General features: G+C 47.2%; 1 protein-coding gene across 1 annotated transcript in view; it reads left to right on the forward strand.

The window, feature by feature from the left end:
- Nucleotides 1-24362, forward strand: part of erc1b (ELKS/RAB6-interacting/CAST family member 1b) — a 178326-nt gene that overhangs the window by 89061 nt on the left and 64903 nt on the right. Inside the window, 1 exon segment of the mRNA XM_077005321.1 lies at nucleotides 6052-6212. Within this exon segment, the coding sequence (XP_076861436.1) occupies nucleotides 6052-6212 (161 nt within the window).

Raw genomic sequence — 24362 nt, forward strand, 5'->3', positions numbered from 1 at the left:
GAGACATATACAGAGACATATATATATATATATATGTGTGTGTGTGTGTGTTTAATGCTCTTTCAGGAAACAGGAAAAGGACTTTAACCAGTGCAGCTTTTGTTTGTTATCCTAAACCAATCTTTGGATAGCAAGCTGAACCACGGCTGCGGTGCGGTTTTATGACTGCTCCCTGCTCCCTGAAGAGTGTTTGTTGATCTTAGTTTCAAGAGAGAGACCTCTGTCACTCTTTGTCTAAAGAACATATGACGTGACATTGAGGGACATCAGGTTCACTGTCCTCCTGAAGGAAGAGGTGGATTCTCTTGGTGGTGTTATAATAGTGCGTGGGGACTCTACTCTCTCCCTCTACTCTGGTTGTCTGCTTTGTCTGTCTCTGCTGTGAAGCAAAACTTTACTGGATTTCAGTGAAAAGACAAGACAGTTGTTGCTGGGTAATTGTCACCGGGTTTATATATTGAGGAGAAATAATGTTTTGTAGGCAAGAAGAAGAGTTGCAGCAAAAATATGGAAAAGAGACCATTTTCTTAGATTGTTAAGAGTAACAGTCTCCCATTTTCACAAGACACTTTCAACACGCCATAGATCATCAGCCAGGATCACATACTCCTGCAACCTGGTACAACACAGCCCCGCCCTCACAGGGACACAACCCCACCCTCAACCCCGCCCTCACAGGGACACAGCCCCGCCCTCACAGGGACACAGCCCCGCCCTCACCGGGACACGGCCCCGCCCTCTCCGGGACACAGCCCCACCCTGACCGGGACACAGCCACACCCTCAACATAATTAATCTTTTTGGGATCATTTGGACAGAACCCGAAACAGCCAAAGTCAGAATTTGGAAGAGCTTAACATGGAACCACGTTTTTGTCATTCAAATAAATATTCACTGCCCTGATAAATGGCGTTAACCACAGTTTTCTTGTTTGGACTAAGACCTTTGCAAAGTATTTATAGCTACATATATGACGTAAATCAAGAATATAACCCCTTATGAAAACAGGTTACATGACATTGTAACACAAACACACTTGAAGTGAATGAGGTTGTTAAATCTAACTGGTGATTCATAGAAGACAACTTCATGTTTTGTGTATTTAGAAAGTAGCGCTTTATACACAGTCAAGCTATGTGTCCTTTCTTTATGAATTAACATCCTCGTTTCACCTTAGGTATGTGAAGAGCCCTTATGGTTTTCATTCACATGAAATTAATTGTTGGCACATTCAGTTAGCTGTTCACATTTTAAATTATATTGCATCATTCAAATTCTGACGTCATTGCGTGTGTGTTTTGCAGCAGAAGGAATCAGAACGGTGGTGTGTATCACCTGCTCCGTTCGTCAGATTCAGCCTAGACTGTATCTTCATCCTTCTTGAAGTCATTTGGCTTGTGTTTGATCAGCAAATGTCTGACGAACTTGGCTGGCTCCGTGCACACCCTTCAACAGTTTTAGGCTCACTTATTGTTAAAAAAAAAAAAAAAAAACTACAAACAAATCATCCTCCATAAATGTGTAGTTCTTCCTTCATGCTGCAGGGGGCACTCTGACGGCAGCTCAGGCCTTTACAGAATGGGTAGCCCTGAGGTCATGAAGTAGTGCAGGCTGAAAATAGGCATGGAAGTTAGTCTAGGAAAATGGCTCTCCGCGCTGTTCCTCTTACTGCAGTGAGGTTTGGGTTTTGAGACCTCGTTAGAAATGAGTGGGATTTTTACAAAGGGGAAAATGGAGACTTTTACTTCACACTTTTTTATGCTAAGTGGTGCATTGACTGTCCAAAATGCAAAATTCTGAATGCAAAGAAAGTGTGGAGCCCTGGAATCAACAAACAAGCCAAGCAAAAGGTGCTTAAATTGTTCTCTTGGCAACACAGGCATATTTTAAAATACATCCAAGAACTTAGAAAATACATCCAGTTAAACCTCTAATTATGTGTAACTCTTAAGACGCTTATGTAGGTTGAACAGGCATCAAGACCACAAAAAACAGACTTTCAGAAATTGAAGAATGTCAAGAGCTTGAGAAAAGGAGCCTTAATTTGCCAGTGACCAGACAAATCATAATATTCAAGTCCTGAAATGTGTTTTGGTATAAAATAGTCACACTTGGAAGAAGAGCTGAGGGCCTTTTCTGGAGTCATACTTTAGATATCATGGTACCAGGAGGGATGAAATGGGAGTTTAAGTAATGTATGACATAATTAGGAATTACACTTTCACATTTCTCTTGACAATGTGAAAATGTATGTGTGTGTACACATTTTCTGTATTGAGCTCTTGATCTGGGTCTGTGTCTGTGTTTTGATCCCGTGAGAGTCGTGTGACATTGCAGATTTAAAGCGACACCTACATGCACTAATATTGAATGACCCTGCACACAGAGTCAAAAGCGTGCCCGGCTTATAATAAATCAAAGAAAGCGATCTAACCAACAATAACCTCATGATCCTTGAGTGCAGGCTTCTGTGTTTTCTACTTAGTGTATTCAGGAATTTTAAGAATAAAATGTGGAGTAGAAAAAGATGAAAAATAATAAAACCCTCAGTTTGTAATAATATATTTCAATAATATATTGCAGTAATATCCATCATTGGATAGAACCAGAAAGCGGTTGAGTTTGGCTTTGAGAGCCACCTTTGAGCACAGAGGTCATAATTTTAGTGCCACATTTGTACCCAAGAGAGAAGATGGGGCGAGAGGTTGAGCAGGGGAGGAGGGGCAGAAGAGAGCGATTTGCCCGCGCGTTAAGATTATTTATTAGTGCGGCTCTCCTGTGTTCAGATGTTCTTCTGCAGGGACAATCAGAAGGTCCTGAGCAACGTTCTGGCTGCAGAGAGCCGCAGGAACTAGGGGGGTTGGGGGTGTGGGGAGATGCCTCCAGAGGGTGATCACCCTGCCTTAGCCTCGACAGCCTTCATCTGCAGAGCAGGGTCTCATGTCGCAGCAGCCCAGGTGTTGCAACCCAACAGAGAAACACACTACTCTACTGGTCACACTACTCTACTGGTCACACTACTCTACTGGTCACACTACACTACTGGTCACTCTACTCTACTGGTCACTCTACTCTACTGGTCACACTACTCTACTGGTCACACTACTGGTCACTCTACTCTACTGGTCACACTACTGGTCACACTACTCTACTGGTCACACTACTCTACTGGTCTGGTGGAAATGCTTTTATAATATGGGGGAGAGAAGGATTGTTCTTTTCTGAATATATTTATATTTACTTTTTTCCAAAGCCACATTTGGGGACATGGGGAAGCCATAAAGGTCAGCGATTCAGCTCATATCACTGGGTTTGCGTGGACGTTGCTCTCTCCACTTCATTTTCATACAGATTGGAAGGATCAGCTATTTTTCTGCTGCCTTTTTTCCCGCTTCTTCCGTCTGTCCGTCCACCGATTGGCCCTCATCAGCATTTTCAGTCGTTTGGAACGCCGTTTTCATGCCTGTTTGCACAAGGCTTGCTTTTAGTTCACCCTTTTTTTTGCAGGTTTTTTTGAAGCCCTTTCAAGTTTTCTGCCGACGTTGCACTTGCTGAAGTGTTGATATTCTCACCTCTTTCACTGTTACTCTCGCACTCTTCTCGTGTCTTACGGAGGCAGGCACCCGTGAGGCAGCTCCGCCGTTTTCTCATGTGCTCACCGCGTGCGTTCGGCAGACACGTCTGACCTCGCCGTCATCCCACCTCCTCTCCCATTGGCCCTCGCTGGACTCCTCCCTCCATCCCTGTTACCCCCCGTTAGGAGACGACATCGTGTGAAAAGGCCAGTCAGAAAAGTCTCGAGGTCTTTTGCTCCTCAATGGTTAGGACACTTGTATTTAGGAACCAAAGGGATATTGTCATTGGTGGCTAGAACTAATGCTTTATAAAAATGAGTAATTTTTTTGTACATGAGTATTTCTCATTACACACACACACACACACACACACACACACACACCCCATATAAACGAATGTCTCTCATTATATATGTGGCAGGCTGTCAAGCATCTGATGCATGAGTTACAGTTACAACCAATATCAAATCACGGTTAATCTCTTAATGAATGACTTATCCTTATGGCTCATGTGAATCAGGTTCCAGGCAGTCCGTTACTCCGCCGAGAGGTTTTACAGTAAAAAATGACCACACTGCACATGTAGGATGGCGTACATTCGTTCCAGTGGAGGACTGGTCGCTAAAGGCAGCTTTAGTTACCATATCTGCCCTGCAGGCACAGTGACACCATATCTTCTGCTACACATCATGGTTTGATTAGGCCGTGTGTAGCCCTGAGACCATATGAAAGCGTGTTTCAGTTCACTGGTATTTTCTTTTAAGCTGTGCAAGGGAGAGTTACAGTCTTAGCAGCATTCCCTTCCTTGCACGCCCCTCGATGGGCCTTCCGTCGTGATTGGCAGCTCATCCGTCTCCTTCTCACCACAGGGCGCCCGTAGCCCGTGAAACCGATGCTGTCAGTGTTTAAACGTTTCTCCGTGCCTATGGGAAGCCCAACGGAGGGACGACGTCTTCTCTTCTCTCTTCCTCTAGAGGGTTGGAGCAGTACTGTAGTACGCCTCCCCGATGGTGTTCAGATACTTACTTTCCTCTAGATCTGTGAAAAATGCCACTTTTTTTTTTGGCTTGCCAAAGGAAGATGTTTCCGCACAGCTCTGTTCTTCTAAGATGTGGCATTTTGCTCTATGCCAAGGTAAAAGGCCTTCTCTACTAAAGGAGACAAATTAGGCAGCATGTGTAGATCCTGCTTCAGGACAAGGAGCCTGTCTGCTCTCCACAACCCTTCTGCCTGGTGATTTCACCTTTCTGCAGTATTTATTGGCTCTGGCTCCTGCGTGCACCGTTCCAGCCTGCTGTCTTTAATCTGTAGTTGTATACGTCACATTCAGGTTCAGTGCGCCTCGCTAGGACATCACTGATTGGGCCAATTACGTGTTTAGTGTTCCTAGGGCGGAGTACACCGCTTCACGTCTGTGGTCTCGGTCACGGTCGCTGGTGTGATGACAAACGCCAGACAGGATCGAGACGGAAGAGGAGAAAGCAACCGGCTACTGTACGTTTTGCAGTGCATGGTTTCATATTTATGGACGTTAGCTCTCAGTGCTTGGCTTTGGTGCAATGAGTTGGGCTAATATCTTATAGGAGCTGCTGGAGCGACATGCCACCGAGTGATTTGCCAGGTGTAATGCTTCCTCTAGCCACCAGGGGGCTGCTCTAAAGGACAGTCGAGTTCACGAACATACAGATTGGCCTGGTTTCCCTGTTGACCACCTTCTAGGATTCTTTCAGAGAGAAAGAGTTTCAGAGGGCTTTCTACAGACCTGTTACCCACGTTGTAATATTTACATGGTAAATTTATACGGCATATTTATTCTCAAACAACATATTTGCTTTCTCTGCTCCATCATGGAAATAACTTTTTTTTCCCATTCCCATTAAACATACTATTATTATTCCTAAAGGTTGATGGGTGTGTGTGTGTGGTCCAGTCTGTGTAGCATAGGCAGTGTATTTTAACATGAACTCCATAGTCAACCACAGCACTCGAAGAATCTGAGAGAAGCATTCAGAGCTACATCCGGCGGCTGTAAAATACGCGACCCTTTCGATGCCGTTTGATTGATCTCGCTCGCTTGTCTCTGACTGTACTTACAATGTGTGGAAATGGACCAGCCACAGGACGGAACCACAGCCAGAGTCTCAGACAGCTGCAGAACTCCCACGCAAAACCATAAAAGCATGCAACGTCTGCGACACGACTGCACTCTTTCCCACTCTGTCCGCCTGCCGTCGTCACCCGATCGTGCTCCGATCCTCCTATTCAACGTATTTCCTGGTCTCCGTCTGCTGTGTTGACGTGCCCACTGTCCCTACGTAATTCACTCATCCTATACATCCTGTGCACACCACTTCTCTATTCTCCACGTGCACATGCACTGATAAGTGTGTGTGTGTGTGTGTGTGTGTGTGTGTGTGTGTGTGTGTGTGTGTGTGTGTGCGTGCGTGCGTGCGTGCGTGCGTGTGCACGTGGACAGATGGAGGAGCTGCTGATGGCGATGGAGAAGGTGAAGCAGGAGCTGGAGTCCATGAAGGCGAAGCTCTCGTCCACGCAGCAGTCGCTGGCGGAGAAGGAGACCCACCTGACCACGCTGAGGGCAGAACGCAGGAAGCACCTGGAGGAGGTTCTGGAGATGAAGTAAGACCCTCCTCTGGAGGCTCCACGTTTGTCCTCCATCGTCCCTCTCCTCCTGCGTTTGTGGCCGCCGCGTGCGTGAGTTACTGTCCTTGGAGTTGTAGTGTTGATGCCGTGTAGGCTTGGGTCCATCGTTGGCTTTTGCTGGATCAAAAAGGAATTGAGTTGCATGAAAATTTATATGGCATATATCATAAAACAGATTTAAGGTGATGTTTAAAACATATTTACGCATTCATAAATATGGATCATTGGTATATTTTACCAATTACGTGACACATGGTGCCACCACATTTGCATATGACATTAGTGACTGTGAATGGAACATTGCGCCACAAAAAACACCGCCTGAACTGGTCTGACCGCACATCGGCGTAGCGTCTGAACGTACGTCAGTGTAGTGTCTGTCTGACCATACGTCAGCGTAGATTGGATTGAGTAGATCCTTTCTCAGTGTTTATTCACGCATGCAAACCATCTACATAAATCTGCACACAAATGTATTTAAACGGTCTGATTGGATTGAGAACGATGGTAAGCTGCTACTGTAGACATTGTCCACACAAAGAGGAGCCTGGTTGCCCTCAGCGGCTTCTCAGAATGCCACAAACTGTCGCCTTATGAGATGCAAACTTAGTTTTGATGAAGATGAAGAAACGTAGAGAATGTTGTGTTAGTTTTATTCGGCTGCCTCTTGCCAGTGTACTGCTGGTCTCACAGTTGGTGATGGTCATCTGTCCCTCTGCATGTCTTCAATCTACATGAGAGGTTTTTCCTGACAGTTTGCATACTTTTAGAATAATTCCAGTCAGTAAATGTGCTGTAATGCAGAATTAATATGCTAGTAAATAATATGCGTTTCCTCCAAAGTGAAATGTAACGTCTTCTGAGTCGTCAGAAATGCTTCTACATTCAGAGCCGTCTAAAGTGGTTTTGGGCCAGTGGTCTGGAGATGCAGTTCGCTCTCAGGAACCTGAAGAGCTCCTTGGGTGCTTCACAAAGGCTCCCCCACTGTAGCCTCCACAGAGACACATCCCTCACACACTCGTGGATTTACACACACCTCTCCCTCATTCTTTCCCACATCTATCTATCTATCGATCTATCTGTCTGTCTATCCATCTATCTATCTGTCTGTCTGTCTATCTATCGATCGATCGATCGATAGATAGATGGTAAGCCAGGTAGAACACTAGAGTTTCATCATTAATGTATTGTACCTGACAGCACTAGGTTCAGTTATTGCAACCTGTTACTGGTCCTGGTATTGCAGATCCTACTAGAAAGGCCCAGAGTCCAGAGGCTCTGTGCACTAGACTGATGTAGGTCTAGTGAAGACTCATTTTGGCACAGATTCCTGGTGCAAACACTGTGAATCCTGCACTGCTTGCCAGTTTCTTTGAACATGCCACTGAAACCAGGTGTACTGCGACCCCCAAAGTGCCTTTGTGAAATGCAAGAGAATGATGTGTATTAGTTGCATAATCTCTCAGCTGCCATGAGTAAATTATTCTGTGAATGTACTGAATGTATGTACGCATGTTTTTTTAAAGGATCTGATGTATATTTATCAAGCGTGTGACACAGATTTAAACGCCCACATTAACTGCGGAGATGCACGTGAGACATGTTTTTCCTTGAAGACACCCGCTTTTGATGTCCCCGATGTTAACTTCACACTCCCACCGCTTTACTGTGGAAGGAATATCAAACAAGTTTAAAATAATGGAATAACGGGAAAATGAGTCAGAACCGCCATTTCAAGGACTTTTCCGACAATTTCCAAAGGTTGGCAGAATGATGCTGCATGTTAGCAGTTTCCTTGGAGACGTGTTTCCCCGCGGACACTTGAGTTATGTCCCCGCCAGATTCCGGGAGACGTGGCGTTAAAATAAGATGAAGAGCGGCCCGTCTGGCAGTGGGACGAGAGACTTTATCTTGGTGTAATGTGTTTGAATTAATGGTGCACATAGATTGCAATAAAAATCCAGCAGCCCCCCCATCCCTTTAATATGAGCGAGAGACAAATGGAGCCGGGCTACAGAACCGCATCTAAATGTGGCTGTGAAAAAATAAATAAATGCACGTCTCTAGGTCAGCTGGAGCTCTGCTCGGACAGGGAGCGCCGTCACCGCCCGGCCTCGCGCCCCACCACACGCTTCCAACATAAAATATCTTTGTCAAAAGAAAATATGGGCCATGATTACCGGTCTAGTACATCCTGTATCGGTGGGCAGGGTGGGTAATTTGGGGGGTGGCGGGGAGTTCTGACCTTTCATGGAGGGTTTCATGGAGTCTGCTCACTGGTGAAGCTCTACGGCGGGCCGGCAGGCAGCTGACCGAACGGATCGTTTAAAAAAAACGACTAAAAGTGAGAGGGCCATCACGTGGACGGCAGGATTCTCTTTTATTCCTTTAATGTTCCCTGTTGAAATCCTGACAGCAGATTTTAAAGCCTGCAAGAGCAGATGTCTTGGGCTCACTGTCTGGTGCCTGACTGCTACTTCTCATCATGTTTTTTTTGTCTCAGGTTTGATCTTCAAGGATGAATCCTGATCTGACATTTTACTCAGAGTCCACAGTATGTAATAAAGGCCATGCGTCTGTTTTACATGAACACAAAAAGTGCCATAGAAGCGTATGTAGACTTTTAACACCATCACTGTCCACTGTGCCGATATGTTGGCCATCTTTTAAAACAACATACATGCTGTTTGGGTAGTATGTATGTTGTCAGTGGGGCAGTGTTCACGGAAGCGCGTAGCGTAGACACGGCGTAGCCGGTCCAGACAGGGTCGGGCTCGGGAGAGACGGCGGGTGAGAACAGCATCTCAGCACCCCGGTCCTCGGTCTTCCTCTCCACTTAACAGGGACTACGTGCCCCGTTGTCCCGGCACCCTGCGGGCCAGATGGGCGGTGGGGAGACCTCGCTGTTCTCCACGCTCTGATGTGGCTTGGACTGCCCTGCTTTGCCCTTCTTTCTGCGTTCTCTTCTTCTCGTGTGCCTCCCCCATGGGCTCACAGATCACAGCTCTGCTCCGTGCAGGCGGGCCACATAGCTTACATCAATTAGTCGTGTCCCTTTGAAGAAATGTTTAACTTTCATCCCACATTTGTTTGGGAGTTGCGGACATGTCAGAGGGCCTGATGATATGTGGTCATTGACAGACGAAGAGTCCGTAATGAAGAAGTTCTTCAGATGTTCCCATGGAGCCATATGGCTCAGGGTGCATTTTTGAAGGCGAGTCCAAAAAAATGCCTGAAGCTACAATTCGTGAAAGCTTTTTGGGCATGTTAGCGTTGAGTCATGTTAGCCTATAGGTTCAGCTTTAGAGCTTCAGTCATGGTGGGTGGCTTTCATCTCGTGATACAAGCCGTTTAAGTAAACCTGAAATGAGCAGTAGGCAGACTTATTTCAGGACTGAGCTCCTTATAAACACATGGAGCTCAAATTCATCCTTTCAGATCACTGAGCAGTGCAGACGGACGGTGCAGAAGGACGGTGCAGACGGACATAGTCGTATACCTGCGATGTAACTGAGGAATGGCCTGAGAGAGCATTAAATATGGAAACAGGGGGCTTAGTCTCTCTGCCAGCACGCAAACCTACAGCCTTTAGAGAAAGCATGCAATTACACACACACACACACACACACACACACACACACACATTAACACATGTTGACTGCAAATTTGATTTCAGTTCAAGAAGGAGATTCTTTGGACATACTTTTTTTTTTTGGTTGGGAGGGTGGGGGAGGATTTAGCGTCTCACGCCCCTCTGGGCATTGTGGAACGCTCTTAATCAACACAGTCAGCTTAGCGCCTCCAGCCTCCTCCGCCTGTGCTGATGTGGGGAGTTTAAGGGGACTGGGCTGGATTAGTGTGCACTGGCTGGGTGGTGAGGCAGTGAGAAGCAGACATGATCCCTCTGAGAAGGCCCAAGCAGTCAGAGGCCATGAGGCTTTGGCCTGAAGATCTTAGGGGCCACGTGAGAGCTGAGGGATTAAGTATGAAGTCAATGAGGCTGGAAGTATGTGAGAGCGGCTGGATTGTGCCCATTAGCTGTGGAGCAGCGTGTGATTGGCTCTCGTCTAGACCCGTGCCCTAGTCCAAAGCCATGTCGGGAAAGCACGCGTGATGCTGCTGAGGATGTAGCAGGTGTGCGGTGTGTGAACACGCTGTTCTCTGTCCACGTTCGTCCTTAAGACACACACCTTCACTCGGGCTCTGATCAGATCTGACAGAGCCCTGGTGCTCTGGAGACACCACCCGATCCATAATCATTACAGCCCCATTAAAAGCAGTGTAATCCTCTGAATTAAGACCCGTACTGATAGGAACACACTCCTTCTTATGGGAGGAAAACCCCTAGCATTAAAAGCAGATGGACATTCTTAGCCGTGATAATTATTGTGGAGATCGTATCTGGACAAATGTGGTTTTTCTGCAAAGACATTTATTAATCTCACATGGCTTTTTTTTTTTGCTTTATATAGACCCGTGATGGTGGTGATGGCGACGTTCTGTGAAATGTGGTGGCGATATTGATGTTTTATAAATCTTGTGTAATAAAGAACAGATGGTTATATGGCGGCTGTCGCAAAATAAAGTCTCATGCAACGAAGAACATTGCCCAGGTCCCTGATGACTGACGGATTTTAAAGTTACAGTTTAACACAATCATACTTAGAAACATCGTCAGAATCATTTCCCTGTAGAAGTTAATGCTCGTTAGAAACTCAACAGTACAGCCAGTCTAAGCCAAACAGCTGTTCATTTAGTGGGTAGTGCCGCCTTGCCCAGTGTTGCCGTACCTGAACATCCATCTGGAAACACACTTTCCTGCTGCCAGTGATAGATTTTCTCTCCTGGTGTTCAGTACACATGCTTCTCTCATATATTCATGGTGTTGGGTGTGCTGCTCTGTGAAGGGGAAGCTGTAATTCATGTGCAATCCTGTATCTTCAGATTCCTCATAAGCTCTCCCCACCTTTTCCTCCAGTGTTGTGCCGTGTGTGTGTGTGTGTGTGTGTGTGTGTGTGTGTGTGTGTGTGTGTGTGTGTGTGTGAGTGTGAGTGTGAGTGTGTGAGTGTGAGTGTGTGAGTGTGTGAGTGTGAGTGTGAGTGTGTGAGTGTGAGTGTGTGAGTGTGAGTGTGAGTGTGAGTGTGAGTGTGAGTGTGTGTGTGTGTGTGTGTGTGTGTGTGTGTGTGTGTGTGTGTGTGTGCACATGTCTTATCAGTGGTGGCAAGAGATGGGGAGTTCTTCCCTGCCTGAGAATGGTTGCCGTGCCGACGACTCTTGTCCACTGATTAATCACCATCTCCAGCCTCGCTCTCAGACCTCCGGCCTTCCCCTCCGCCTCCTCCACCCAGTGTCTACGGCAACACTCCACCACCACCACCACCACCACCTTCTGTGGGCTCCACCACTATGCCCTCCCCGTCTACGGCGCTAAGCAGCCATGGCAGCGGTTGGCCAGTAGGGAAAAGCACGTTCTTACCAGACGTAAACATCTGCGTCACTCTCTGGATGTTTTAATAATAGTTTATGAATAAAAACGCCACCCGAGCTCGTGGCGCACACACGGGTCTCGTGCGCTGCGTGTCCAGTCCTGAACGTGTTCCAGCAGTTCTGCACGTGTGCACTTCGCTTCTGAGGTCACTGCGTGTGTCGGCCTTTATGAACACTCACAGACAGGTGGGTGACCAGATGAAAACAGGATGAGAAAGGAGTGTAGCCAAGTCTCTCTCTCTCTCTCATTCTGTCTCTCTCTCTGCCTGTCTGTGTGTGCGCTCTTCGTACTGTTCTCATCCATTGTATTATGCTCATCTAGTATATAATACTATATACTATACTAATACTATATACTATACTAAAACTATAATGAATGTGCTGAGGGGCGAATGTGGTTTCATATCAATACTCACTTTATACATTCTCATTATTCCACAAACCAATCTGAGAAACCAAACATTTTGAATGCTATTACATTTTTAAAAATGTTTATTCAATTTTTTAAAGAATTTATTTATTTGTCCTCTTTGGTTTTATATGTCCTGGTGCACCACTAAACTACATTTACATTTTGCAGCTTTTGCATTTAGCAGATGCTCTTATCCAGAGCGACTTACAAAAGTGCTTTGTCATCTACTCACGGAATGACAAAGACTTCCTTTTACTGGCTTGTTTTCAGACACAGAGGAAATAAACTGGCTGTTATTTCTGTGTGCACTGACACACGGATCTTAACACACTAGAGTTTGGGCCTCACCATCTGATATGCCTTTAATGTGCACAGAGCAGCTCCCAGGCCCGTGTAGCGAAACGCACGTCGACTCCCGGCTTCCGAGTGTGGAGGTACTTAGAACAGCGCAGAATTCACAGTAGCGTGGGTCCCAGTCCTTACCTAGTGCACTGCTGGAATAAATATCTGCCTTATTATCATGGGAGTGCTGGATTTCTCTGTAATGTCTGATCTAGGGAAGGGAGAATTGATTTCACAAATGACCAGCCTGATGTGTTTCTTGCTTCTTCCCTGATAGTTTCTCTCTTGCCTTTTCCTCCTTTTCCTCCTGTGTTTCTCCCACCCGCCATTTCTTTGTTAGGCTCCCATGATTTTTGGCTTTATACTGTCCCCTTTATTATTAATATTATTCCTGATATAAATACAACTAAATAAATCTCTCAGCAAGCTCATGTTAACAGGCCCTGAAGGGGGCTTTTATAAGTTTCCTCTGATTTGTAACTGAGGTATCATTTTTCCCCTCTGTGGCGATGTCAACATGATACCAAAGTCTCTGGAAAAACACAGAGTCTGCTATGACCCCACATTAATCAGGTCTTAGAGCTCCAAGAACTGCAGTGCTGAACCTGAAGCCCAAATCGAGAGGCAGACGTATGAAAATGGAAAATGAATTAATCTGTTCTCAGGTGCTTCATGTCCTACTGAGACCTTTCAGCTTTCGTTTCTGGTAAAAATGGAGACAGATTTTGTTCAGCTAAGAGAGGGCCGTTGTACCCATGAAAGAGGATCACCACCCAGCGAGAACTCTCCCAAGTTCCAGTGGTCTCTATTAGCATTAATAGTGTTTTGTTTTTTTGGCATTAGCGACACAAATGTTACTGAAACTCAGCAGTGTAATGTGTAGCCCAGGAACATGGAGACCAGATACTGTTCTTGGAACTTTTTCCCCCCGATTCTGTTCTAAAATTAGTATTCAGTCTTCCACGGTGTTGCGTTCTCACATACTTGCTGGTGGGGTCGGCTCATTTGTCTTAGAGACACAGAAAGCAGAGCACTGCTGTGATGTCATTAACAAGAACACATGGAGTTTTCTGTTGCTTCTACAACAGTTTTACAAAGTAAAGAAAACATTGTTTAAAATATGACTTTTTAAAATTCATTTTATATTTTTATAATAATTTAAATATAACTCTTTGCCCAAAACGTGCAATTGGCAGCAGTTTGCAGTGAAGTGATTGTTGTTTTTACTCTACCATTGGTTAACGAAATGATCACTCTGAGCGATGGCTGTCTTCTCTGCATCTCTCTCTCTCTCTCTCTCTCTCTCTCTCTCTCTCTCTCTCTATATATATATATATATATATATATATATATATATATATATATATATATATATATATATATATATATATATATATATCCAACCTGCCACAGGACGTCAGCTTGCCTTTGTACTCTGTCCCGTAGCTGTAGCACCAGTGACCTGTAGCTTTGAGCGCCTCTGTTGGGGAAGAGTGTAACAGTGATATACAATTGTGCATCATTGATGGGGATGAGCTAGATTTATGCTTTGTGTTCCAGACGAAGTCTGGCAGAACCGTCTGAGCTGCCCCAGACCTTCCTCTCCTCCTTCCTCCTCCTCTCTGGCTGCTTATTAATCTCTTCCCATGTGCAGTGCTCTCGATTAAACCTACAGCACACAAACAGAGTGCTCCACTAAATCTTCAGCCTGCCATCTCCAAGGCTGAGGGATAAATTCAGCTTTGTGCCACCCAGGGCCCAACCATACGCAGGTGTGCGTTTCCTCAAGCACCCTCAGCTTGGTTTATAGCTGCTCACACGAGATATTCTAACTCCACTTTGTTGCAGTCATCGTGAAGGGGACGACCGTGACCCGCACACGCCCCACACATGCCCCGCACACCCCCCCTATGCCCCGCACACCCCCCCTATGCCCCGCACACACCCCTACGCCCCGCAGGGCATTTGTGTTCTAACAGAAGCCAAGCTTGTGATTGCATCATGGCCTCTTACGATGCTCTCCATGGGGGAGCGAAGGGGCAATTGTCACCAGACGCTGTAGCAGTTTCCCAATAGGTTATTCTTTATTTTACCAGTTGTGTGGGGCTGTTTGTCTCGTCTAAAGTCTCGCTAGAGGAGCCGAGTGCCTATCGCACACGTGTCACCCCCTCGCCCTCCCTCTCTCCTCCCTCCTCAGTCAGACGTCGTCACCTCCTGCTCTCCTCTCTGTACATGTCACTAAGCAGGCAGGTTTGTATGAGCTCCGGATCAAACCGCAGCCCCAGATGCAGGGGAGAGCTCCGCCCCCAGATGCAGGGGAGAGCTCCGCCCCCGACGCTGAAGACCGCCTTCATCTGCACCCTCCACATCAACTCTGATGCAATTAAATAATTCATGATGCCTGCTTTGGAACGGGAGTGCCGCAGATGCAGGCACGTGGAGCTCCGTGTTCTTGTTCACTGGAGATGCCGTTATGCAGAGACCCCTTCTCCATGCAGCCTATCTGCACCTCCTCCTAGCTTAACTGCACCTCCTCCTAGGGTAACTGTACCTCCTAGCCAAACAGCACCTCCTCCTAGATTCTCCTGGGAGTTCATACAGCTACTCCTCTTAAGTGCTCTTCCTCCACAGAGCAGGATGTACCCGTGTGTGTGTGTGTGCGTGCGCGTGCGTGTGTGTGTGTGGCTTCACATTGTCCAGCTCCTGTGTTTGTTTAGAAAGCACCTAACAGAGGTTCACATGGCAGGGCTCAGCCAGGAGGGATGTCTGTAGGCTCAAGTGTAAGAAGGGGCATCGTGGGAGTTTGTAGAGAAGCTCGGATCCTGGCGTTAGCGTGCAGCGCAGTGGCGTGTGTTTGTGCTTGGTAAATGTAGATCCTAACGTAAGCTCGCTCTAAATCTCCCTTTAGTAATTACTAATGTAGCAGCTTTGTTTGTAGGCTTTGTGGCATCTGTACAGGATATGTTTATATTGGCTGTAGGCCATACTCAGCTTTCAGCGTGTGTGTGTATATATGTGCATTAGTGTGTTACTGAGAAAGGCTGCATGAATGTGTGTGTGTGTGTGTGTGTGTGTGTGTGTGTGTGTGTGTAAAACAGATGAGTTATCCTCTTCCCAAGAGACCTTTCACAAGCGGGCATCCTTCAACCCTTCTGTCCACTTCAAAGCTCGTGTGTCGAGGTGCTAAGACCAGGAAGGCCCCCATCTCCACACAGCCTCTGCACACAGTACACACAGTACCAAAGGCCTAAGTGGAATGATTAACTTGTGAAGAACTTTATTAATTCCTGAGAGAATCCATCATTTTCCACCCCTCCCCCTCACTGGTTCTTTGGTCAACACCTGTTCCCAGCTGTTTGCTGTATGTACTGTGAACTTGTGATGAGCTCACAGTTCAGTGGACAATATATCTAAACATTATAGCACTGTGTACATTGCATGGTGGAAAGAGAGAGAAATGTGCCCCAGAATTAGAATTAGGTTAAATTAACTAATTAGAATTAGCTGGATAAATTAACTAATTAGAATGAACTATACTTGTTTGCCTCATTGATGCTCCCGTTGTACTTCAACGTTGACGTGCAGACACAAGAATCAACTTTGCACTACTGGACCTGCTGATTTAAAAGCTGCACATTTAATGAGGACTCGATCTGCTGAACTACATAACTAGTTTGAACTATAGTTTGCCTGGAGACGAATTTGCATTCTGGTCTCTGGGTTCTCTGTCGATCGATCAGTCTGGACGGGGGGGGCTCTGATTCTGACTCCACAGTTGCCACACTTTGATCATAGTTGTTTCTGCACCTCTGGTCTCCCCCCTCTCTCTTCCTCCCTCTCCCTCTCTCCCTCCTCTCTCTCTGTCTGTTTCTCTCTGTCTCAGACCCCCACCCTGTGACACTCCCCATTCCCTCATTGACCCCTCCCCCCAGTTGCTTGACCCCTCCCCCCTGCTCCTGTCTGGTTCTGAACGCCTCCTCCTGGGAATACCTGTGCAGATTAGCATTGGAAATGTAGGTCTGTCTTTTCAGATTAAAAACGGGGGCTTGGAACGTTCTAGATCCCGTGCTCCTCCATGACAGCTCTGTCTTCATCGTGTGGATTCCTCCTTTCTCCTGCCTCCCATGGTTTCCCTCAGCATCATTTCTGAATGGCCTGTGCATACCTCTCTCTCTCTCCATCTGTTCTCTCCCTCCATCCCTCCTTCACTCTGTTTATTCCTTTTCTCCCTGCTGTCTCTGCTCATCCGTCCCCGTTTGTATCAGCATCCTAATTCTCTTTAGTCTCTTGGAGACTTTGGTCCTTTGTTCCGGAGCTGCAGCCGTCCCGTGTCCACACACACACACACACACACACACACACACACACACACACACACACCTCCCTAAGTGAGGAGGCCTTGCTCTGGCTGAGTGCTGCGTGAATCAGAATACACGGCTACTTAAATATCCCATTTTCCGCGGGTCTCTCTCTAAGGTATGATCGGCACGGCCCGGCTCGCTGATCCCCAACAATGGGAACACATGTCACCTACAAAGAGGAGATGCGTCAGCCGCCTCTACCCTGCCAGGGCTTTCATCCCGACACCCCACCATCTGATAAGCCCTGAATGTGCTGGAGGAGTGTGTGTGTGTGTGTGTGTGTGCGCCTGTGCATGTGCGCAAATATGCATTTTGGTGAGGTGTATCATCTAAATGTAATGGCACAATCTGACACTAAGACTCATCAAATCAGACAGGGCTGTGCTGGCCCAGTTCTGTTCTCCCGGGTCATGTGGTCCTCCTCACTCATGCACGCTGACTCATTGTAGCAGTGCAGACTGAGAATGGGCAGGACCAGTCAGGATACCAGCTAGTGCTCACCTGCACACACCTGCGTCTGTTAAACCTCATCCTCTCTGACGTGGCTTCTTACTACAGTCCGTTTGCAGCTGTCTGTTCATTTGAGGTGTATTTCTGTTGTATCTCCATAGCAGTGGTGAGTGTAGTCTAGAGGTGTGCTGACTTTGTTTGGCTTGTACAACATAACACGCTGTGTGCCATCTGACATCTGTTTTTTCATGTCATCCTTAAAAATTTTGTTAATTTTTTATCAAATAGATTTGGGGAAATTAGTAAATTTGTGTGGAATTAGTAAATTATGAATATTGTAATTGTTTTTATTTTATTTTATTATTTTGTATTATCTTTTTAAAGAAACAGCATTGAAGACCTTGCAGTTAAGGATTATAAAGGCCATGTGTGGATCATACATGGATGTACCTATCAGACCAATAGTGCTTATCCTGTGTGTGTGTGTGTGTGTGTGTGTGTGTGTGTGTGTGTGTGTGTGTGTGTGTGCGTGTGTGTGTGTTCACGTGCATGTGTGTGTGTTCACGTGCATGTGTGTGTGTGTGTGTGTGTGCGTGTGTGTTCACGTGCGTGTGTGTTCGTGTGTGTGTGTGTTCGTGCGTGTGTGTGTGTGTGCGTGCATGTGCGCATGCGTGCACGTGCAGGATGACATGACACAGATGAGCTATAGTTGTGCTGGGGAAAAAGTGGAGCATGGTGAGATTCAAAACTCTGTCTACGCCAAATCAACTGCTCCCAAGAAGCAAAGCCAGAAGCCAGAAGCCTGCCCACTGACGTCTGGCTGAGACGAAGAGAGCTGCCTGAAAATAACCCATTCACTCAGTGTGAAGTCATGTCTCCGCTCGCCTGGGAGACCTCACTTACACACACTACGGATATCACCCACTCTTTCTTCTGTATCGCTGATAGAATAATATATGCATATGCGTAATTCGCTGACGAAGTTACTGGTTATTTGTTTGAGATTAATATCCCTAAAGAGGACAGAGATGAGCTGTGAGAATGCAGCGTCCTTACGGCTCCTGTCTCCACCTCAGATTCTCCCATTATCAGTTAAATTAGTGCAGTTCTTGCTGCTCTTATAATGCAGTGCTTGGTGTGTGTTAAATTGTGCATATAATATCTTCAACTCAGTAACTCCAAGACGTTGTAAAAAGGTCTCTGGCTTTGTTTCTCACATGATTCTAGATGATGATTTAGTAAAGAGAACAGGAGATTGAAATCTGAAAAACCATGCAATAAAGGGAGAGTCCTATAGGACTAATCAGCCTGGATTTCGTTTAAATACCATGCTGTGTCTTTTAACTTTAATTGTTCCTGTAATGCCAGGTTCTTTGTTTTTTTTCTCGTAATTGTAACAAATGCATTTTGCCAAAAAGGCAGAGGGGGGAAAATGTTGCTTTTTGCTTGATTATATGTTCTCAGCGCCAGGCAATTATCGTCCTTAAATATCTGTTCCCCTTTCTTCTTTTTTTTTCTCTTTTTTTATGATTTCAAAAGGTGAAAAAATGAAAGACACCGGTCTGAGCAGACAGGGAAAAATCCAGAGAGAAACTTTTTTGTTGTTGTTTTGAGAGAGAGATTTAATTATCTTCCATTTGCAGGAAACACTGAGACTGGCAGGGCTGCAAGTCTGGCAACAAGGTCCCCACAGTCTAATCTTTAACACACACACACACACACACACACACACACACACACACACACACACACACACACAGACTTACACTCTAAAATTCGCCCTCATAACTTCCCACCACACATTCACTCAGGCCCACTCTCACCCCACCCCAAACACACTCACCCTCACCACACCTCAACACAGTTACACTCATCCCACCCCTGACACAGTTACACTCACCCTCGCTCTGACAGTTACACTCACCTTCACCCCAGACACAGTTACACTCTCACTTGCCCCAAAACAATTAAACTCAACCCACCCTGAACACTGTAACTGTGTTTGGGGTGTGGTGAGGGTGAGTTAACTGTGTCACCCTCACCCCTGACACAGTTACACTCACCTTCACCACACCCCAAACACAGTTACACTCACCCCACCCCAAACGCAATTACACTCACACTCACCCCTGACACAGTTATGCTCACCCTCGCCTCGAACACAGTTACACTCACCCTCACTCCTGACAGTTACACTCACCCTCGCCCCAAACACAGTTACACTCACCCTCGCCCCAATACACATCCACCAACCCCCACACACCCACCCACATACACACACATCCTCCCACATACATATCCCCCCAAACACATACACATCCACCAACCCACACCCACCCACCCACATACATACACATCCCCCCAAACACATACACACAAACCTTCCCATTCAAAGACACACAAACCCTCACACACATCCACCCAAGCACACACACATCTACTCACACCCACTCTCATTTTCCCTTGTTCTCTTTCCCTGTAGTTCGTACTTTTTGCAGCTTGTCTCTTATGTGTGTGTGTGTGTGTCTCAGGGGCTGTTTCAGAGTCGTGTGTGTGTGTGTGTGTGTGTGTGTGTGTGTGTGTGTGTGAGAGAGAGAGAGAGGGGGATACCCTCTTTGTTCTTCCTCACTCGTTTAACACTGTGTGATTTTGTGAGACTCCGTCCCAGGACCCTAGTCACTCTCCACCGTTCTCACTCCTTTGCCTTTTTCACTCCTGCGTATTCACTCCCTCTGTGCTCACACTGAATCATTTATGGGCCCTCACATGCCTGACCCATTTCCTGGCTGCCCTGCACTGCCATCTCAGCTTTTCAGTCCCATAGCCCGGATCTTTCTGGAACAGAACCACTCCTAAAAGCTTTCAGTAGGACAGCAGCAGGAGGCTAATTGTGGGTTCTGGACTCGAGAGCGTGCTTTCTAAGGCTGCTTGTCCCAAAGGTATGTTCTCCATATCAAAGAAGCAGCACTCTCTCCTCTGGATGTTCTTGTTATCTGTGTTTGTGTGTTTCCACTGACTGACTGGGTGTGTAAGGCGGCGACGGAGAGTGATTGACATGCCAGCCGTGGCAGTGGGCAGTGTGTGTGTGTGTGTGTGTGTGTGTGTGTGTGTGGCAGCCCCAGCCTGAGGTTGTCCATATCTACACAGGAAATGGCTCTCACTGTATCAGGCGCTTGGATCTCACTCATTAAACTCACCCTCTCTTTCTCTTGCTCTCCCTCTCTTCCTCTCTCTCTCTCCATCTCCCCCATCGCTCTCTCCCTCTGTCACTCTTTCCCTCTTTCTCTCTCTCTCTCTCTCTCTCCCCCTCCCTCTCTCTCTTTCCCTTCCTCCCTGCTCACTTCCTTTCCTTAGCTTTTCTGAGGGAAACTGTGCCAGTCTGATTGACGTGCGCCGTGGTTACAGCGTGTTTGGGTCTCCTGTCACGCATCACTCTCGGGCCGTCACCATGGCGTCGTATGTCAGAGCCTGGCTCCTGGGTCCTCTGTCATATTAGAGTGGAGGGGTGGAGGAGAGGAGAGAGAGGGGAATGTGGAAAAGATTAACAGTGATGGTGAGAGGGAGGGAGGCTGATGAGTGTTTTCTGTCTTGTCATCCGTTGCTGCTGGTATGGAGGGAGTAGTGAGAGCTATCGTGTCGTCTCCTCTCTCGCTCTCTGTCTGTCTGTCTGTCTCTGTCTGTCTGTCTCTCTCTCACTCTGTCTCCCTCTCACTCTCCCTGTCTGTCTCTTTCTGTCTCCCTGTCTATTTCTCTATCTGTCTCTCTCTCTTTCTCTTGCTCTTCCTCGGTTTCTGCTGTGCTGACAACTCACATGTTTATTATTTATCTAAGTGGTTCTGAAGATGAGGCTCAAGGTCCATAATCCAGGTTGAGAGGGTTTGGGGGCCCTGCTGGTGGTTCCGTGTACACACAACTCCCCCTGTTTGGTTTAGGGTTGGTTTGTGTTTGTTTTGTTTTTTTTCTTACTCATCTCGAGTTTCGGGTCAGGCGCACAACATGTTTCGGGGTGAAGGACGAGAAAAAGACGTCCATGTTTCAGTGAAACCTCACACACTCAGGTGTATCAAAGGCTTTGAAAGTCGAATCGATCGGTTTACCTCGGCCTCCATAAAAGCACTTTTTTTTTCATTATTATTCTTTAACTTCTTTTAACTTCAAAGTGTGGGAGGTCTGCCCTTGGTGGTCTCCCTCGCTGCCTCTGTAGCCCTCTCTCTCCACGCCGTCGTCTGCATGAGGCCTGGGACTGTCTGTGCGCTGGAAGTGTTGGTGCTCGATGAGATCCAGGCTCTCCGTCTGTCAGTAAACCGGCCCACTGATCGCTGCCCTCTTCCAGGGTGAATATATGTCTCTCAGGGGCCTTACTAGGGCCCCATAACCTATTACAGCAGTGAGTGGACTACCTTTGTGTGTGTGTGTGTGTGTGTGTGTGTGTGTGTGTGTGTGTGCGCGCGCTCAATAAAGACTTCTTCTAGTGTGTAAGACCTCCCAGGTGTGTCCGTCTAACTGCTCTGTCATTCTTAGGCCACACAGAGAGGATCTGCAGTTTTCATGTCCATATGTGGTCTGCGATTTTTTTCTTCACCGCTCTATTGAAATGCTATCTAATCTGCGTTCAGCTCTTTAAGTCCTGTGAGAGAGTGCCTTCCACCTGTGCATGACCGGGTCACGATGGCGGCTGTTTGGGGCACAGCGACGTTTGGTGACAGGAATGCGTTTGGGGGGCCACCTGAGGGTGTTGTTCTGACAGCACTAACGGATGAGTGTCTAACTGTCCCATGTCACTCACCAACTGATTCCCAGTTCGGCTGAATTTGAACAGAATAATCCGCTATAGTTTTCTCATGCTCTGAATAGTTCTCTCTCTCTCTCTCTCTCTCTCTCTCTCTCTCTCTCTCTCTCTCTCTCTCTCTCTCTCTCTCTCTCTCTCTCTCTCTCTCCCCCCCCCCCCCCCCCCCCCGATATTTTTTTCATTTCACAGCACATGTACAACACTCAGGCTGTCACTTAACCCCCCCTCCCCCTGTCTAAACATCAGCATAAAGCGAAAACAGGTGTCTCTCTAATCAGGGCTGTTGAGCACAGCCAGAATGAAGGAACAAAGGAAGAAGAGAGAAAGGAAGAGAAGGGGTGGAGGGAAGGGTGGAGGGAAGGGTGGAGGTATTCACACAGGCAGATTATGCAGTACCATGAGCATCAGGCTCAATCAGACAGATGTGTGTGTGTGTGTGTGTGTGTGTGTGTGTGTGTGTGTGTGTGTGAGAGAGAGAGTGTGAAAGAGGGGGGGGGGGGGGGGGCAAAAGAAAGTGTGTGTGTGTGTGTGTGATGGAGCACTGCAGGCTTCCCTACAATAGAAGCTGACACCCAGGTGATTAGGAGGCATTACGGATAGCTGGAAGGGTTTGAGGTGGATGGGGGCGGGTGGAGGCGGGTGGAGGAGGGTGGGGGTTGAAGTGGGGGTGAGGTGCCTCATTAATCTCTGTCTGTCACAGGCCCCCTCGACCTACCCTACCCCAACCCTACCCTCCACACTTAGCCTGTCCATCATGCTGTGTAGAAGTCTCTCCTTGTTTTTCTTCCGAGAGTTACAGAGTTATACACACACACACACACACACACACACACACACACACACACACAGACGCAGGGACAGGGAGAATGGTGAAGGGATGCTGCTTCTATCTCTCTCTTCTGAGGAATAGGAGGATCCATTGTGTTTGTTTTTTCTGTGTTTCCTGGGATATGAGGCTAACATGGGATGCTACCGTTACATGTTTTCCAGCAAATGCACAACTGATGGCTGTGTGATTGCTGTGTGGAGCGACCATGTGAGGACGGAAGGAAAATGACTGCAGCAACGTTTATGCTTTGATCCCTTTCCTTACACACACACACACACACACACACACACACACACACACACACACAGGCCCAGTCGCTCATGTGAATCACGGAAATACAGATATCCTTGTAAACTGCAATGTGGTTTTTTTGATGGAGAATTGAATCATTTGAGAAACCTGATTCCTGCCATGTTTCATGGACCAGATATTATGGTCTAAGGGCAATGCAAGCTGGGAAGGATGCAGAGTTGTTGTAGCAGAGTTCAAGGATCAGGTCTGGGAGATGAACGAGGGTTTGCTGTTAGCATATTAGCATGTTCTGCTATCCGTGTGTTGTTCTCCTGTTGCTGTGACATCTGTGCACGAGTGTAAGGGAGCACACACGTGCGAGAGCTGGAGCACGAGAGGGAGAAACGAGCTTGTGTTTGGGAATGCTGAGGGTGTCAGCTGGGGCTTGTTATGAGCTTGGGAAGCTGAGGGGTTTAGGGGTGGAGAGAGTCACGGGGTGGGGGTGGGTGTGAGGGCCTCCTGCCTGTTCTACAGCTCCACCACGCTGCTACAGTCGCTCACACAAATCAGACCACTGTGCTTAGAGTCTCAACTCATTAACTTGCCTCTCAGGTGCAGCCCTCTCTTATGTTCAATGTCATTCATTCTGCTAATAGTCCCCGTGTGTAGGTGAGCGGTAGATAAGCTATTTCTCTATTGACCACACACACATCACACTTCCAGCCCCCGGAGAAACCTCCGCACACCTGAGGTGTCGCATGCTGTCAGGCTGTGCACGGACTCACGCAGGATTTCTCTGCAACAACAGGACTCGCCACCGGGGTGTAAGGCGGAGGAGACAGCAGGACCCGTCCTGTACTGACTGCCGCCACACACTCCTGGCTGCCTGTCTGGGTTTGACGTACGTACGGGGTGAAAGGTCCTGAATTAGCCGAGCGCCTTCAGGCAGGGAGCTAATCCCACCTCTGACTCACTGGGACAGGGAGTGTATGGAACAGGGATAGACGCTCCTCCCTGTCCTCCACACTCACCACCAGAGACTCAACCCTGAACATCTTAGCTGTCCTCCACACTCACCACCAGAGACTCAACCCTGAACATCTTAGCTGTCCTCCACACTCACCACCAAAGACTCAACCCTGAACATCTTAGCTGTCCTCCACACTCACCACCAGAGACTCAACCCTGAACATCTTAGCTGTCCTCCACACTCACCAGCAGAGAC

Source organism: Brachyhypopomus gauderio, chromosome 5, assembly GCF_052324685.1.
Source record: "Brachyhypopomus gauderio isolate BG-103 chromosome 5, BGAUD_0.2, whole genome shotgun sequence".
Lineage (NCBI taxonomy): Eukaryota > Metazoa > Chordata > Actinopteri > Gymnotiformes > Hypopomidae > Brachyhypopomus > Brachyhypopomus gauderio.